General features: G+C 40.7%; 1 protein-coding gene across 1 annotated transcript in view; it reads right to left on the bottom strand.

Moving 5' to 3' along the window:
• The window catches only part of MYLK4 (myosin light chain kinase family member 4), a 76,679-nt gene extending 58,052 nt beyond the window's left edge, over positions 1-18,627 (bottom strand). Inside the window, exon 1 of the mRNA XM_043593137.1 lies at positions 18,469-18,627. Coding sequence (XP_043449072.1) covers positions 18,469-18,627 — 159 coding nt within the window. The remainder of the gene's footprint in view (positions 1-18,468) is intronic.
• Between the last annotated feature and the right edge of the window lie 440 nt (positions 18,628-19,067).

Here is a 19,067-nt window from a genome sequence, read left to right as displayed (position 1 = left end):
TGGTCCAAAAATATCCTGGCAGTTAGCATCTTACATTAAAATTTATAAACCACGAAAGACCTTTTCTTAAAGAAAAGTTAATTCAGACTGGATAGCCTGGAAAAAAAAAGCATTTAAAAGGGGTAGTCATCAGAAGTGGTTATATGGAAAACTAGAGGTAAGTAATGCTTTTTACTCCTCTAAAACATACTAAAAATATAGCAATAGTAATTTCAGAAGGAAGGGAAATGGCACCAAGTATAATTTCATTTCTAAGAAGTCCCAGGAATGAGCCCTGGAACTGCCAGAATTAACTTTTAGGGGTGACAAAATAATGGTAGGGATATTAGCAGGAAATCAGACTTGTCAAAAGGATGGAAACAGGCTACCCTCTGGTATCTCCACTCAAGCCAGCTAAGAGGTTCTACTCTAAGATCTTGGTTAGGCAGGTCTGGAAGGGCACTCAGCCTTTCCCCTCCAACTCTTTCTGCTATGCCTCCTTCTTTAATTCACCTTTATTGACCACCTCCTGTGTGCTGCCCTGCTCTATGTATGCTTGCTCATCCTACAGGTGCAAACTGAAAAGCACCACACACTCAAAGAGACCTTCATGAATTACCTACAGATTAGGTAAAATCCCCCATCTGTGCTTCTCTCCACCCTCATCACTCTTTTTAATGGCCTGACTTCCCTGTGAGATTGTGGGAATGGAGGGGAGACTTTCTTTTACTCACCATATAGCTACACTCTCCATCACCCGCCCAACACCCACCCATTGGGGTGCCCAGTGAAGACTGGCAAAATGAATAAACTCCAAGCTCTGTGATTCCAGTTTCATAGGCCTATTTTATCTGTTTTCATTCCAAAAGGACTTGGAGATTCAGCTCCTGAGTTTGAGTTTTAAGGGGGATTGGTAAAGTAGAGAAAGTGACAGGAAGGGGAGGGTAATCATAACAATACATGGCCATGACATGGTCCCTTCTACGTGGTAGTGAGCTTGTCAACAGGGAATCTGACCCATGGCCTGTGGGTGACTCCATCTCTGCACAAACCCAAGTGAGGGGAGAGAAAGCCCTAAACAACAGCCCCCTGCAGGTTCATCCAGCAAGAGGTCAGCCTGGACCAGCCAGCTGGCTCCACTTGGAGAATTACAGTCCCCAAGCACCATGCATGAATTTCCCAATCTTGTTTTCTTCCTAATTCATGTAATCAGACATTTCAACTCCAACTAAATGATCAGCTTCTACAGTAACAGTAACAACAACATTAACATTAGCTACCACTTAGTGAGTACTCACATATCAGGCATAGTGCTAAGTGTTTCATACACAGTCCCTACATATTCTGCATAGCAGCCAGCATGAGAGCAATATTATTAACCCCATATTTCAAATACCTACTCAGCAAGCTACAGGAATTGATAGAGGTCCAACAGCTAATCATGATGGGTACTGTAAATCCCATTTCTTTGGCCTCCTCTATAGATCCTAGCAGGTATCTGGGCACTTGGGAAGCATTTCATAAATCTTTTCCAGTTGGCCTGAGCAGAACGGTACATTTCCTTACATTTCTGGTGACAGTAGTTCCCACGTGGGCCCACACACAGCCAGAATCCGTCTGAGCTGGACTCTGGTCTTGACAGAGTTTATTGGACAGCTCTACAGTGACCCTAGGAATGGTGTTGTGTGCCAGGCCATGTGGAGTGAACCCTGAAGCTGCTGGAGCCTTGGGAAGAGGTGGAATCAACATTCTGGGAGGTGGGTGGAACCTTTACTGCTAATGCCTTAAAACTGAAAATCTAGAGGGTTTTGCAGGAATGGCCAAAGGGACTGCACTGGTGCTTTATTTCTGCTGAGAGTGACCTCACACTGAAGAAGGTTTGAGCTTCATTCCACCTGACCTTGGCTGTTCCTCCCAAACATTCTTTCACATGCAACCTTCCTTGACCCTCTGTCCCCAACTGCTCTCTTGATCTATTTGTGGATATGTTTAGGGCTAATAACCCTGGGGTTGAATTTCATTCAGTGTCTCAAGTACATTCAAAGAAGGCTTGCTTTATTATAATTATTTAGACAGGGACAGGTCCCTCTACCAGCTTGCACATCATGCAAAACGATTCTCAATTCTTCTTTAAACCTTTTATTATATCTTTCTTCTTTTCATATTATTTTTAATCTGTTCATTTTATCCTGAATGAATCCTCTTTTGCTACCTTAACTACCTATTGCATCTTCTACCAAACTGTGAAGAAGCCAGACTTCTCTCTTCTCTCACTGGATATGAGAGAACCAAATTTTTAATCCTACAAAATATTTTTTATCTTAGTCTTGATGTGACTAATATAAAGACATAAGAGTTATGGTGGAATGGTAATACATATGTAAATTATATATATATATTTTCCATGAATTCATAATCCCCAGAGACCAAGATACCTGAGAGACTTAACAAGCAACAGAGTGGTCAAGAAACTCAATAATATCAGCTGACATTTATGTAACATTGATTCAGAGCAAAAATCAACTGTATGTATAATTTCCAGCTTATTCTATAGAAATGGAAACTCAAGTGGTCACAACACTAACTTAAGAGGTAGGGATGATGAGTACTCAAGCTAGATATTTCTTTTTTTTATTTCATCTTTAGATAGAGTGAGCATGAGTTGGGGGGGAGGGGCAGAAGAAGAAGAAGAGAGAGAGAGAGAATCTTAAGCAGACTCCACACTCAGCATGGAGCCCAATGCAGGGCTCAATCCCACAACCCTGGGGTCATGACCAAAGCCAAAATCAAGAGTCAGATGCTCAACCCACTGAGCCACCCAGGCATCTCTAGATATTTCAAAGTTTAGTATCTTTTTATGGTCTAACCAACCCGCAGCAATGACACAACATCACCTTCTTTGTTGCCACTTGGCATTTCCTGATATAAACAAATTTAGGAATTGAAGAAGGGAAGTGAGCTGGATATTAATCAAATGGCTTCCCTAGAACAGTGCTAACCACACTTCTTACAAGAATCCCCTGGAGGGTTATTAGAAACACAGATTCCCAAGCTCCACTCATGGAGATTCTGGCCCAATAGTTTTAGGGGGGCTAGGCATCTGTCCATTCACCAAGAATCCTAGGTGATTCCCATCTTCAAAAGAGTTAGAGAAATGCTGCCTTCAAACAGTAGTTGTCATCCCAGACAAACAAATATCAGAGAGTTACATAACGTGCTCAGAGTCAAGGTCACTTATCTAACATGAATGGCAAAGCCCAGATGGACCGACAAACTCCAGATACCAATGACCTTTTCACTTGACCCTGAGAGCTTCTGAACCGTAAGCTATCCTAAAACTGGCAACAGCAGAAGGGGATGGATCCAGTCACTCCACACCACACGTGCTCATGGTTACGTGCTAGAAAGCACCTGCAGAAGTAACTCAGTTATCAGATAGATTCTCACGGATTAGTCCTTTACTCAGCACATATGTGGCTTTCAATTATACTGCCTGCTGCTTTGCCGACAAGAGCAGACTAAGGAATTTCCATGACGCAGTCTCATCAGAGGGCTACAACCTCTCAAATGGGCAAGGAACTTGATGTCCACACCCGTCTCTGAGAGGACCAATGTGACCTTCACAGGGAAGGCAGACCATGCCTGGCACTTCACATGCTCTCTCACCCAGCTAATCTCACTGGACAGAGTGCAAGTTTTGTGTTTTGTCTGCCTGGGAAATCAAATGGAAAGAACTATTATTAGACATATTTATTTTATCAAGGAAAATATGCTCTTAAGATGTTCAGGAAAGGATATTGCCTGGTTCCCAAGAAACAGCCGGAGAGACCCCTTGGAGAATACACACATATACACATGTGTCCTGAATAGATATGCATGTATGCATATGTAACATACATATCTGCTACCTAGGTAAACATATACTCATAAGTGCAATAGTAAATGTTTATTTCAGCAATTTTTTTACAGTAAACTTTAATTAACCCTTCATTTTTCAATTGCAGGAGGTAACGAATATTCTAGTGCTTCTCAAACTTTGATGTGTATGTGCATGTGCATCCAGAGACCTTAGTAAAATGGAGATTCCTATTCAGTAGGTGCAAGTTGGACCTAACAGTCTGCATCCTAACAAGTTCCCTGGAGATGCTGATGAGTCATGGATCACGTTTTAGGTAGTAAGATTCTGGTTTGTGGTGAATGACTATCTTCATCATACATAAAATAGCACAACTGTCAAAGGTTAGAATATATAAAATAAATGAAAACAATAAAAATAAAAACTATATTCACGGGCGCCTAGGTGGCTCAGTCAGTTAAGTCAGGTCATAATCTCACAGTTCGTGGGTTTGAGCCCTGAGTCCGGCTCTGTGCTGACAGTTCAGAGCATGGAGCCTGCTTTGGTTTCTGTGTCTCCCTCTCTCACTTCCCCTCCTCTATTCTTGCTCTGTCTCTCTCTCTGCCTCTCAAAAATAAATAAGCGTTAAAAAATATTTTTAATTTATTTTAAAAACTATATTCAAATTAACTTTTTTGGATAATTAATTCCAAAATGGGCTTCAGAATCTATGAAATGTCCCTTGGATATAATTATACACAATTTTCACCCAATTTTATTAGAGCAATTTCAGAGTACAAGTTGATAGACACTTTCAACTTGAGAGAAAGAGGTGGCAGATAGCCTTCTTCTCCAGAAGGAGGCAGCAAGCACCAGAACTCCTGGTATTCTCTTATCTCAGACATTCTGATCTGTGGGTAATGAAGAATGCTGCAGTACATCAGATCATGCTGACCTCTCAAAATTGGTTCTGCCAGTCTAGAAATGATTAAAATTCCATTCAAACACATCCTCTTAGATCTTTTTGAGAAAATGTCCAACACCAATATTATTCCAAATATTCTGCAATTTGGAGGTTGACTCTACTCATTACTTTGTTTAAATATTTGAAATAAGGATATTAATAATTATCTTCACTTCTAAGGCTTAAAATATGAAATTGTTCCTAAAATGTGTTGGTAATAACTAGAGCACAAATGAAAATGGACGTGCATCGCACAGTTGCTATGAAGGATACAAAGAAATCTAAGGAATGATCCCCACAGGCAAGGAGCCCCAGCTTTTTTACAAGCAGAGGCCCAACCTATGAAATAATTATTGCCAGAAAAGACATCAAAAATATCCACACAAATGGCACAGGTTGTGATGTAGTCAGTGCATACTTGGTGGGGGTGGGGAGGAAGCAAGATGTCAGATAAGAATCAACTGTGGGAGGATTTGAATCTAACCTTGAAGGACACGAAGGATTTCAAAAGGCATAGAAGAGAAAGAATGAGGCAAGGTGTGGTGAAAATAAAGAAGTGGGAACAGATATTAAATATGGAGGCCACATCTCTGTGCCAGGCACCAAACCATTTGCTAACAGATTAGCTAATTTAATCCTCCCAATTATTCTGCAAGGTTGGCATTCCGACCCATTTTGATGAACCAAGGACAGAGATTCAGGTTAAATAACTAAGGTCACACAGCTGGTAAGGGGTCCCACAGGGATTTGAATCGGGGCCTATTTGATACCAGAGTCAATAATGAATCGTCTCTAAACCAGTATTCCCCAAGGTACATCTTAGGGCACCCTAAAACATGAACGTGAGTCAGGAAACAGAAGAGTTCAGTGGTCAGATCAATTTTGAAAGCTCTTAGGGTAAATTAGAATGCTAATGTTTCAGATATGACCTAACATTTATTGAATGTGTCCCATGTGCCTGGTTAAAATGGTTTTGTTGTTTTAACAAGGGACTGCTCAGAGCCTTGAATACTGTAGGTGCATCCGAGAATTTCCAACATTATGTGTTGGGGAATAATACTAATAAGCCCACAGAAGATGATATGATCATGCAAACACAGTATTAAAATAGAAGGATTGGAAATAGATTGATAGGCTTCAATTAGAAGTCATTACCTTCTGGTGCACAAGATTAAGAGTTAGATATTGTTCCTGGTGACTTTCCATTCTTCCCTTTATCCCCTTTATCCCCCCAATAACTTCACTGTAATATACAGCTCTGTTCGTAAACCGTGTGGCCTTCTGAGCTTGGGACCAGGGATGGTCTCAGGGTTGAAGACTGGACAGGTGGAGAATGCAGCTTGTCCTGTGGTATCGGACAGCTAGGTAAGACAGTTATAGTCACTCACCATTTGAAGTATCAAGAGACAAGGGTGCTGGACAGCACACCAGTAGAGTCTCTCCTGCCCCTTTTGTCCTAGGGGTGATAGTACTTGTTGTAATTTGAGAGTTTGTAAATCTTTGTAAATTGTATCTGTGTCAGGCTTGATGGAGTCACACATTGCCTATCTCCTGTGGCATACTGAGTAATGTGTCCAATCAAATAAATGGGCTCTGTCTTCTCTCATGTCCTAGTAAGCCCATGTTACTAAATCCTTCTGTATGTCAAATACAGTTGACCCTAGAACAATGTGGGGTTGGGGCTGCTGATGCCCTGACAACTGAAAATCCACATATAACTTTTAACTCTACAAAAAATTAACTACCAATAGACTACAGTTGACCAGAAGCCTTACCAATAATATAAACAGCCAATTAACACATGTTTTGTATATTATGTACTATATTCTTACAATAAAGTAAGCTAATTTAGTTTATGATTTTCCAACCTTACTATATGTTTGAGAGAATAATACTTCCAATGTATTCTCTCTCCCAGCTTCCACTGTGTTCATGAACCAACGCCTGACAATGGCTGACTGCAGCCACAAGAGTTTCCTCTGATCATAGGATCAGAAGGATTAGCCTCAAGTGCTGTTAACGTCACTGCACTGCCGCAGTGACTTTTGCAACTTCTCTCCACTGGAGGCCACTGTTACATCACAGTTCCAGAAAAAAAGCCTGACTCATGCAAAAGAAAGTGGATCGTTTTTTATCCATCAAGTCTGACTGTGTTTGCATAAATAGAACAAACAAGCAAAACAGTCATCAAATGTGAACTATATTTCAGATAATGTGAGGATAGTACAAACTGCCCTTAGAAAATTCATCAGAGACCATTTGTTTTCAAATACTTCATGTTTAATTTTTTAAAAATTAATTCCAGTCAAATTTTCTACAAATATAATTTTCCTTTTCATATTATTGGGAAAGCTAACCCATCCACGGGATATCATGGTATATAGTTGCATAACTTTGGGCAAGTACCTGACGTCATTAAGCCTCAATTTACTTTTCTCTAAAACAGAGGCAACAATTATACTAAATCCATTGGACCATTGAGATTTAACTGAGATGCTCTATGACAAGTGCTTAACACAGTGCCTGGGACTCAATAAACATAACATAAATGGTAGCACTCATTATTATTATCCATACAGCCAAACAGGGTAGTGCCTATAAGCCTTAAATGAGTCCTTATTTATTTGTAAACAGCTTAGAACAGGGTCTGGCACACATGTAAGGGCCACTTTCATACTTGTTAAATAAAATAAGTAAGTAAATAAGTAGACCCAAGTTAAAGTATAAATCCTAAATTGGCAAATGCAAACACAGCCTTAAGAATGGAGAAACTAGGGGGGCGCCTGGGTGGCGCAGTCGGTTAAGCGTCCGACTTCAGCCAGGTCACGATCTCACGGTCCGTGAGTTCGAGCCCCGCGTCAGGCTCTGGGCTGATGGCTCAGAGCCTGGAGCCTGTTTCCGATTCTGTGTCTCCCTCTCTCTCTGACCCTCCCCCGTTCATGCTCTGTCTCTCTCTGTCCCAAAAATAAATAAACGTTGAAAAAAAAAATTTAAGAATGGAGAAACTAGGGACGCCTGGGTGGCTTGGTCTGTTAAGCATCCGGTTTCAACTCAGGTCATGATTTTGCAGTGCATGAGTTCAAGCCCCACATCGGGCTCTGTGCTGACAGCTCAGAGCCTGGATCCTGCCTTGGATTCTGTGCCTCCCTCTATCTCTGCCTCTCCCCCACTCGCACTCTCTCAAAAATAAATAGACATTTTAAAATATTTTTAAAAAGAATGGAGAAACTTACCTATGTTATCATATTAATTCAACATACCTATTCTAGAAGGTTGGGAAGAAAGTAAGACCTAACACAGGTCACCATTCATGTTTAAATTTCCAAATAGCTAGAGATTTCCAAGTGGTCTAAGGAAGATCCTAATATCTCTAATATGTGGAGTTCAGACTGAACAGAAAAGAGCCCTTTGCAACCTAAATGCATATCTTATGAATGATCTTGTTTCATCAGTTTCTGCCTCTTTTTGATACCATCAACCATCAGTAAGTGAAACTATGTGTGTCTTTGAGTTTCAGGTATCTTCCCTCCAAACCAGAACCATATCCTGCAACGATTTGGGGACAGTCCCCACAGAATCAACAGGGTGTCTTCATGCAGTAGAAACTCAGCGATTCTTTTTTTTTTAAATTTTTTTAACGTTTATTTATTTTTGAGACAGAGAGAGACAGAGCATGAACGGGGAAGGGGCAGAGAGAGAGAGAGAGAGACAGAATCGGAAGCAGGCTCCAGGCTCTGAGCCATCAGCTCAGAGCCCGACGTGGGGCTCGAACTCGTGGACCGCGAGATCGTGACCTGAGCTGAAGTCGGACGCTTAACCAACTGAGCCACCCAGGCGCCCCTCAGCAATTCTTTATTGAGTAAAGTAAAACAGTATATACGCACGAAGATCTAAATGACTTTGATACAGGCTGATTAAATACATTTACGTTCCTGTTTCATCAAGTACATTTTTAAAGAAGACTGGCTCTTTACAAAACAAAACAAAAAATTCAAGTGTCTGGTGGTGAAAAATGCTATGATTACTGGGACACTTTGGTGCCACTGCCTTATTTTGTGCTGAGGTGCTAGCAGTTTTACCCACTACAGCCTTTTCATCATCAGTGCAAATGTCAATGCAGTGAAAAAGGCACAAATATTCAAGTTATTATGAAATAGTTTTGAACTTGCAGACCTCTGAAAGAGTCTTAGGGACCCTAGGGAGGCCCAGGAATTTCACCTTGAGAACTTCTGGCCTAGTGGATGATGTTCCAGTGAAAGACAGTGCCAAACAGTGTAGACTCATCATGTGTTCCCCTTGCCTGTTCCATCCCCTTGCTTCTCTTCCTTGGGCACCGTGGCTTCTAGGACCTTCCTTAGAGGAGAGGCTGGAATGGGGGGATGAGCACTTTCTGAAGCCACACCTGAGACACTTTCTAAAGCCCTCTCCAGATAACTGAAGGGACTTGAGTGATTCAGGGACATGCAAAGGCCTCTGGCAGAGTCTAGGAGACTCAGAAACTCCAAATAAAATATTCAGCTCTTATTTCCTCCTCTCTTCTTGTGTCTAAGGGAGCTCAAAATCCCTTTCAGAATCTGGAACCATCCTGTAGACCAAATATATGCTAGAGACAAAGATATCCAACCCGGAAGTGGGCCCCAAGAATGACAGATGCTCTGGAATTGAGAAGACAGAAATTCTTGCCAGAAGTTGCTTATTATGGCCCACATATAAGAACTCTGCAGTTAAAAATTCCAGTGGTATACCTGCAGGCTGGCACTCCAAAAACAGCAGAGCAAAACCCAACTTAGAATTGAATGGCTGGATGTGGGAAATACTATTATAACACTTGTATATTGCACAGAAGGTAGAGTCATTTCTTTTTTTTTTTTTTTTACATTCATTTATTTTTGAGAGACAGAGTGAGACAGAGCACGAGCAGAGGAGGGGCAGAGAGAGGAGACACAGAATCTGAAGTAGGCTCCAGGCTCTGAACAAGCATTCAGCACAAAGCCCGATGTGGGGCTTGAACTCACAAACCATGAGATCATGACCTGAGCCGAAGTCGGATGCTTAACTGACTGAGCCACCCAGGTGCCCCAAAGTAGAGTCATTTCTTAAGGACACAAGAAAAAAACACTTAGTAATTAACATCTTGTCTCTATAATTCATCTTGGTACTCACCCCTCACCCCAATTAGGTTCAGATAAGCCCTAAACCTTATATAAAGTGGAACAACAGGAAAAGTTTACAACCCTGTTCACTGCTTACACTTAGAATGCCCAATTCTAGAAGCTAGAGGTCTAGTAGACAAATCAGAGGTTGGGCTCACACACCACTCATTCTAGCTTGCTCACTGCCTTGTTTTAGAATTTCCTGACACCTGGCCACTGATAGGAACATTAAACCTGCTCTGTCACAACCTGAATCTTCTTTATTATTATTATTATTATTTTCACATTTATTCCTTTTTGACAGACAGAGCATGAGTGGGAGCGGGGCAGAGAGAGGGAGACACAGAATCCAAAGCAGGCTCCAGGCTCTGAGCTGTCAGCACAAAGCCCGACATGGGGCTCAAACCCACGAACCCTGAAATCATGACCTGAGCCAAAGTCCAATGCTTGACTGAGCCACCCAGGTGCCCCACAACCTGAGTCTTCTAATTGGGCTCCTTGCTGCTCAGATTCCTGGCTCCTGAGCTGAAGCTTTGGGAGAATTGTTCATAGAGGGAGAGCCTGAGGCACTGGAAAATTAAGAAGCAGGATGCTCCTGCCTAGAAAGAGGTGGCGCCAAGACAAGATGCCAGCAGGCCTGGCTGATGGCCAGCCATCCTTCGAGGCAGGCCTGCAGGACTCGACACGCTGCCTTGCTCTGGGCCGGCTGACCCGGGTAGCTGCTGTGCTGTGTCCACGTTGGAAATGGCCAAGAGGGAACCTTAGCAGCAACCATGCAAAGTGCTGCCCACCCTCTCTGAAAAAAAGCTGGCTCAAATAAAACAAAATGTGTAAAGAGCAGCATAGAAAACACAGTTGGAAGGTAATTCTGGTTTTAAGAAAGAATTGGCCCTCCACGTACTGAATCTTGGGCAAGTCCATTTTACCTCTCTTAGACTTTGAGTCCCCCTTTCAAAGAAGGATTTGGATGAGCTGACTGCCAAGATCCCTTAAGAACTATGTTTCTAGGTCCCTAATCTTTGAGACACTGACTCCATACTAGAGCTCAGGTCTTTAGTGTCCCATTCATTATGGAAATACCACAATAACCTGCACTCATTAGAACCCTCAAGTAGGCAGAGCCAGGATTGTGCTGGTATCCAAATGAGCACGAATCACATCCACGCAATCAATGGACTAGCAAATCAGACACTTTTCCTGAAGTCAAAGTTGTAAGTGAGGTTGAAGCATTGTGTGGGATGTCCCTTGAGAACCAACAATCACCTACGTGCGTGCAACTGAAAGTGCTAGGATTTTAGTCACCCCATGTGACAGCTCTTGACCAGTGGGGATGGCCCAGTGCATCAATGCTCCCCACGCCCCAGTCTTACCAGTGGGTAGCTCTGAGGTCATCCAGCCTGTCAGTGGTCAGCTTGTCAATGTGAACTTTTTAGGTCTTCTTTCCTTATCTATTTCACACTCTCCAGGCCCCTACACTTAGTTGCTGAAGTCAATTCCAAAAATAAACCATCTATCTACATGCTCTTGTCTTAGCTCTGCTTTCTGATGGGATCTCAAGACTGACAATGTGGAGAACATGGGTCCAAGCACAGAAAAAATGCTACATAAACTTTACCTATTACCAATTCTCTGTGTATCCACTATCTAGAGGAAAGACTTTGGATTTCTCTTCTCTCCATGCTGTCCACTCATTACCAGTTTCCCTGGTCTTTGTTATTGTTACTGCATGCTGGGCAGAAAATGAGAAATAGAGTAGAAAGTACAAAGTGGCACAGGGCAAAGATGTGGAAATAGCTTCTTGAGTCCAAGTGTCCAGAGACTGACTTGGGATCATGTCATTGCTAGGGATTTGGGGTGATTTAAGGTTGTAAACTAACAAACCATTTTTTAAAGTTTATCTGTGTGCATTATTGTATATCTGAATATCTAAACCATAATTTCACTCTAAAATTTTTGCTAAACATTTTAAATGATTTGATATTGTGAACATATTAATTGATAGGGGTTAAAGTAGTATGCAGATATGGCAAAACCCATGAAGGTGTATGTGAAAAACTGAAGTCCTGGAAACACTAATAGATAAATATGCTTTTACAGCTATAGTGTTTTAGATAAACGGATAAGGACATATTCTGATCAATTATATTTAGGAATTTATCAATATGTTACGCATTTTCTTACTTAGGAACACAGACTTGATTTGCAATATTTATATTTTTTAATATATTGCTATAACTTTTAGAGAAAATAAGATTTTTTTCTCATATTACACCAAATAACATAAAACTATCATAATTTTAATTATTCTGAGAACCTGAAATGACACAAACAATATGAATCATCTGTGTGTTTGGTCCAGGACACCCAGAATTTTACATGGGCAAGTATCTGTACCTAATGTGTTGGAAAAAAAACTTTCAACTGTTTCATGTTCTGAATGGAGACAGAGTACATTAACATCACAAATAGGATTCTCTGATGCCCCTATAAAAGGCAGTTTCTAGAACTTCTGTGTTTGTAGAAATTTCTAAGACAATAGGTTGTCCACATTTCTAAATAACCATTAGCAATGCAGAAAAAAAGTAAGAGGATATATTATAAAATCTGACTTAAAAGATATTTTCTTTACAGTTCAAAAGTTACAAAAACTTTGAAATACATACCCATAACACTCCCAATTAGCCCATATATCTTATTGACCTTGTCATTGGGAAATACTACAAGGGCTACTTTCTCAGAGCTTGGGTGAATAACTCATTCTTTTCCATATTGAAGATGAAAGCCCTCATGGTATTTCCCATAGGAATCTGTTAAGCAGCCAAAAATGAGTAATGTTTGGACAACAGTGACCAAGTCTGAAAACGCAAACCTAACAGTGCTATTAGGTCAGAACTAAAGAGACTTATAATGTTTTATGATGTCTTACTCTAAAAAAAAAAAGTCTATTCCTGTCTATCCATCTTTCTCCCATCTCTTTTACCTTGTCCTCAACTAAGATATATCAGATAATAAACTATTCCAAGGTTTGGCAATTCCTCTGAAAGTGAACTTAATGGTCCCCGAAATACTTACTGTGTCAGGGTCCCACGGAAAAAGGCTCAGGGCCATTATGAAAGCCTGACACCTGGTGCTCTGCATCCTCCAACCCCACAGGGTACTGAGTTGGTGGTTTCTTATTGAATAAATAAATATAAAGAAGGCATTTGCATACAGGTATACGGATATATTGCCCAACTCCCCTGGAGACAGTTTTTTTTAACTATAAATCATGCGTTCGTAATGAGGGAGTAAAAATTGGTTGTTTAGGTAGGGTGAAAAAAAACCTTCTTTTTATGTATAAAACAGGTTGACCTATAATATGTAAACAGGTAACAGTGTACCTGTGTGGTTCAGATTTCATGGGAAGGGTTCCACCAGGGGGAGAAAAGTCTGAAATCTCTGCAAAAGGAGTAGATGGTAATGAAACAAAGCTGAGAGACGCCACTGTAAGTCCCCTTCCTATGATTCAGGCTGGCTTCTACATTATCTTCCAAACTGTTTTACACTGAATTGAAAATAACGTATCTTATGCTAATTGACAGAAGAATTACATCCGTGGAAAAAGCTGTTTCCCCAGATACAGATACCCTCTCTTGGGAAGTGCTAAAATCCTTAGAATCTGAATTATTTCTCTTCTTTCAGAATTGTACTATTCTCCTGGCTGAATTCCATTCCTGGAATAGCTGCGGCATCACGTGAAAGGCATTATCGGGCAACAGTTCAAAAGAAAGAGCATATAGACTGTGCTAGCTAGCTCTCCCAGGGGAGGTGGTCACTCTTCAGATGCTGGTTTTGCCATAGACATGATGAGGGGGATGGAAGTTTTGCTTTTGTGTTATTTTATTTTCGTTATTAAGTCATATAATAGTAGGGTAATGAAGAGATGTTGACATTATTCAGCTCTCAAAACAAAAATAGATCATCAACTTTAATATGCACCAGGAATGGCTGCTTTGAGGTTCCCCGAAAGTTGGGGCAAGTGTTTGGAATGTTGAAATGTGCCACATGCCACTATTATTATCCCAACCCCTCCTAAGGCAGTAGTAGTCTCAGGCAAGGATTAAGACGGGACATGCATTCCGTCTCCTCTGGCAAGCACCACTCCCTGGTTGGAAATAGAACAGTAAATAGAACAGCAAAATGAATCTGTCGTAGTTAAAAGTGATGTTACTACCTGTGTGTCCTCAAGAGCAGGAGACTGTCTGTGACCTCCCCGTGTCATCATGGACCGGAACACACGCCAGAGTAGGGAAGATGAGATAAGGCACACACTACCTACAATCCAGATGTCTTTTCTTCTAAGTGCTAAGTCCATTCTCTGGGAGCAGCTATAGAAGTCACTTGGCTTATATGTTCCTTCCCTCCCCTGATCTAGCATAAGCACGTTTCCAAGCACATGCTTATTACATGCTCTGTTCTGAGGAGTAGGCGTTGCCGAATTGCAGAAGGTTCTTGCAGGGTCCTGCGATACGTGTTTCCAGTTACGTGATCAACAGATAATCTGCCTCTTTAAAAGGAAAAATATGATGACCTGTGTGACAGATCTGAAACAGGTGCAGGGGCAGAGAGAGACCCACTGGTGACAGTTGACACCAACTCGATTCTCTTGTCCCCAGTTCAAGGACGATTAGCACCACAGAAACTGGCATCTGCCTTGATGGCTGGGCTACTGCCAAGGAGCTTTCTCCTGCCCTTACGGGCGAGGAGCAAAGAGATGGGGATGGGGAAATGCAACCTTAAAAATCACAAAACCTCCACCCTCAGCTATGTTATTTTGATATCTAAGTAATTCATTATGAACACTACTGATACAATTTCACAGTGGTTAGTCAGGAAATGCCACCTGCTATTTAGCACACCAACTGCAATCAAAATAGGGAGATCCACACTTTGCTCCCACCCACTCTATCCTCTTCACATCCTGTCAATAAACATTTTATTTTGTTTGTTCTTTGGAGCATTTGCACCAGGCATTTAAACATTCTGCCTCTGCTAGGGTTATCCTTATTTTCTACCCCCACATCTTTGCCTTCCTCTCCTGGTTGGGACAAAGCCTTTCAGATGGAGGATTGGAACCAGGGTTATTCAGGAGGGTAGGGGCAAACCAAAGGACAAAGATGTGAGCATAGATGATCTCAGGCATAAAAAGTAGGTATGTGTACAATAAATAGGGGCAGGCAAAGGGAGAAAGACAGAACCAAATGGAAGAGTGGAACTCTGCTTGGTGGGCCCTTTTGTCTTTTATTAAACAAATAAAGTCTCTGTGTGTGTGTGTGTGTGTGTGTGTGCGCGCGCGCGCACACACACACACACACACACACTGAACAGTAAATTATATCTTAGGAAAATATAGCAGGGGCTATTTATATGGGTAACAGAGAACTCACAAAAGAAGAAAACTTGAATTTGATTACATACAATCAAATTATATGTAATCAAATTTGATTACAAATAATCAAATTACTAATAATACTAATTAGAGTTATGGGAGTCATTTATCATTCGTGAGTTCATGTTATATACACAATAGCTAGTAAGCTCTCACTCATTTTTTTGTTTTACTTAATTTCAATGCCGTATTATATAGGCTTAGAACAGACTTATTATGACATATCTGCTAAAAGTTTTTAAAATCCAGGGGCGTCTGGGTGGCTCAGTCAGTTGAGCGTCCAACTTCAGCTCAGGTCATGATCTCACAGCTGGTGAGTTCGAGCCCCACATCGGGTTCTGTGCTCACAGCTCAGAGCCTGGAGCCTGCTTCAGATTCTGTATCTCCCTCTCTCTCTGCCCCTAACCCACTCACATTCTGTCTCTGTCTCTCTCAAAAATAAATAAACATTAAAAAAATTTTAAATAAATAAAAGTTTTTAAAATTCTACATTATCTAAGTGATTTTGAACACCCTCTAGAACATAATACAACGAAAAAGTTCATTAGAAAACAGAATAAGAAGGGAAGTAGAAAAATAAAGTGAACAAAACATAGTAGAAAAGTAGAAGATGTGGTACTTAACAACTTCAACAAAAAATAGAGGAAAAGAAAGAAGATAGTCAAAATTAGTCTAGTGGAGGAAAAAAAAGTGAAATAGAAAAACCTGGTTAAGTGCAAGAAAAGAGAATGAACCTGAGCTTAACCAACCTAGACTAAGGAGTAAAGACTCTTCTAGAAAGAAATTGCATCTCAAGCCTTTAAAACAAAGCTCCCACTTCACTAGAGTATCTGAAATTCAGAGTGAATTCTTTTTAATGCACCACAGTGAAGTTTTCTACTATGATCAGCAATGCTAAGCTTCTCAAAAAGAGAAAAGATAAAAGAAAATAGGTCTTCTCCACTTATGGAAAATTACAACAGGCATTTTTTATATAGTCCCTGCAGAGAAAAGATTGCTATTGCGAAGATTTACTGAGGCTGCAGCAGAAGATGGAGACATGTCAATCTAGCTCTGTCTACATACCTGCAGACATCTGAGCTGCTCGAATGCCCTTCTCCACCCACCCACTGCCAAAACCTGCTCCTGACCCTGGCACCCACTGACTGGGCAAGCCAGAGCCCTCCAACACTGCAGCCTTGGCAGCCACAGAAAGAAGAGCTCTGTGTCTCCCATTCGTGTCCCATCCCTTCTCCACAAGGCAAGAGAGAGAGGCAGGCAAATTTATTGCTGACATCTCTGGGCTCTCAGCCATTTACAAAGAAGAAACTGAATGGGACATAGGGAGCAACCAGTCATTCCTTTCCACCTTCTGAACAGCATCCACTGCAGAAGCGAAGCCAGGAGGCCCACATCACATGGGATATCAGAATAGGTGCGAAAGATGTTCTTTTAGGGTTTCTGAAAAGCAACATTCTCAGTCTTGTCCTCAAAAATATCCTAAAATATTTAATTTTCAAATCATGTTATATCTAATATTCTGGAGCAGTTTATCATGAAAACAATTCTTCCTAACAATGTTTCTGTTCCAGCTTAGCACCATATCACTCTTTAAAGATATTTCCTACCTGTAAAAATTATAGCACAGAACCCAGAGAAAAACAGTACTAGAAAAAATAATCAACTTCTTATAAACTATTACCGGTAGTTGGTTATTTCAAAGTTATCCAAGAAGATTGTTTTGTCTTCTCTGTCCTACCAAAATTAATGAACATAAAAAAGAATGCTTCTGTTTAATTATTTGTGTTTTAACAGCCCTAAGGAGGAAGTTCTTCATATGCGGCTTCAATTTTGTCTGCGGAAATTTCTTTTTGGTGTATACTGAACAAGATATTAACTCATAGGGAAAGTGGAGGTCTCAGAAAACCTAAGCTTCAACCCAACTCATTTCTTCTCTCTGGCACATTCTATCATTCCATATTCACTGACAATGAAAAGACTTGTCTGCCCTGTATACCTAACAGCCCTATTCATTGTCCATGGCACAGTTAGAAATGTCCTTCCTACCCGAACAGTGCTTTTCAGAACAGTAGCTGAACAAAGAAGGATGTTTCCCAATCCTGCCTAATAAGAATCACCTGCTCTCATTTTTAAAAATAATCATTCCTAGCCTTCAATCAGAATGCAGAATTCACCTCTATAGATCTGTTCATTCTACAGACATTTTGGGGACCTATTCTGTGCTAGTTACCAGGACAGTAACTAAGAGTCCAAGTATGAGTGATTCAAGGTCTCGACCTTGAAGAGTGGTGTCTAGAGAAAAGTGACAGACGTTCAGAACAATTGCATGTACTAGAATAAGACACAGACAACATGCTGAGAGGCCAATGCTGGGCCAGGAGCTGCACTTCCATGGACCCATGAGTGGCAATTACTGAGTCAAGGTAGAGAGCAGATTGTTGCTGGAATGCATTTCTAGAATGCTTACCATGGTGACAGATACTGTGCTACATGCTTTATATACATTATCACACGTAACTTCCTCAACAGACATCATCCCATTACTCTGATGAGGCAGCCTCTTCTTGATCACCAAAGATCAAGCAGCCCGAATCAGGTTCAGAGCCTCATTGTGCACAAATGAAGACACAGGCATAACCTTCAGGGAAGGCTTGCTTGTCCCCATCTCTGACTGTCACTGTCAACAGCTATGTCACCTATACTGTGAGGAGCTCATGGTCTTAAGGAAATTAGAAACTTCTTCTGCAGAGTGATTGTGCCCCTCATAATGCTTCTCTGAATTGCATGCCCAAAGCAATCCTTTTAAATGATCCTTTTCAAGAAAGATGTGTTTCCATAAGTTCAATTTCAAAATATCAAAGCCACTAACCACAACGAGGAGTATCCAGCTACTAGAGATGCATATTCAAAGACCTCTCAACTATTTACCAAACTCAGTCATATAATCTACAACACGTTATCTTCAGTGAAACAAAATGAAAATTTCTTACCCATAAATGTTCGTTAATTCTTCACACAAGTAACAAAAATAAAATTTGTTACTGATTCATGTAAGAATAGATAAAGTAGCACTGATACTTTTTACAAGACGAAATTAGCACGTAATTACCTCATTCTTTCCAGATCTTGAATCCTGTTCACTAGAACTTTCTTCCAGAAAACATTTCACTTTCTCAACCTGTTCCATGCAGTGGAAAAAGGCCATTTTCTCCAGTTTGTTACTGTTATAACATGTGTTGATTTCTTCCAGCCTCTTCACTTTTAACATCTTGGTGGTGAGACCGATTAAGTTACTGTCTGGAGTGTGGTTTTCATCTCCCTCTGTCTCTGATTTGTAAATTAAGACGCAATCATGAGCTTTGAGAGTGCCTTCCTCTTGACTGTAGAAAGAAAGAAAGAAAGAAAGAAAGAAAGAAAGAAAGAAGAAAGAAAGAAAGAAAGAAAGAAAGAAAGAAAGAAAGAAAGAAAGAAAAGAAACAAAAGTTCTCATCAGTTATTCACATATTTGACTTTTGGGGAAAATGACCAATGAGAATTTTGAAGTCCCTTCTATTTAAACTGGAGAGGAGATCAAAAATTAGGAAGAGAAATGCTAATGTTAATATCAAATTTCAAATGCTAGGACTTAGAAAGAAAAAAAGGATTTTCCCCCACCTTTTCCTATAGAAGCAAACAGTAAGAAGCAAACTTCATTTTCACTGGGTGACT

Source organism: Prionailurus bengalensis, chromosome B2 (assembly GCF_016509475.1).
Source record: "Prionailurus bengalensis isolate Pbe53 chromosome B2, Fcat_Pben_1.1_paternal_pri, whole genome shotgun sequence".
Taxonomy (NCBI): domain Eukaryota; kingdom Metazoa; phylum Chordata; class Mammalia; order Carnivora; family Felidae; genus Prionailurus; species Prionailurus bengalensis.
Note: the sequence above shows the minus strand (reverse complement) of the source record. Positions and strands in the feature narration are given on the sequence as shown.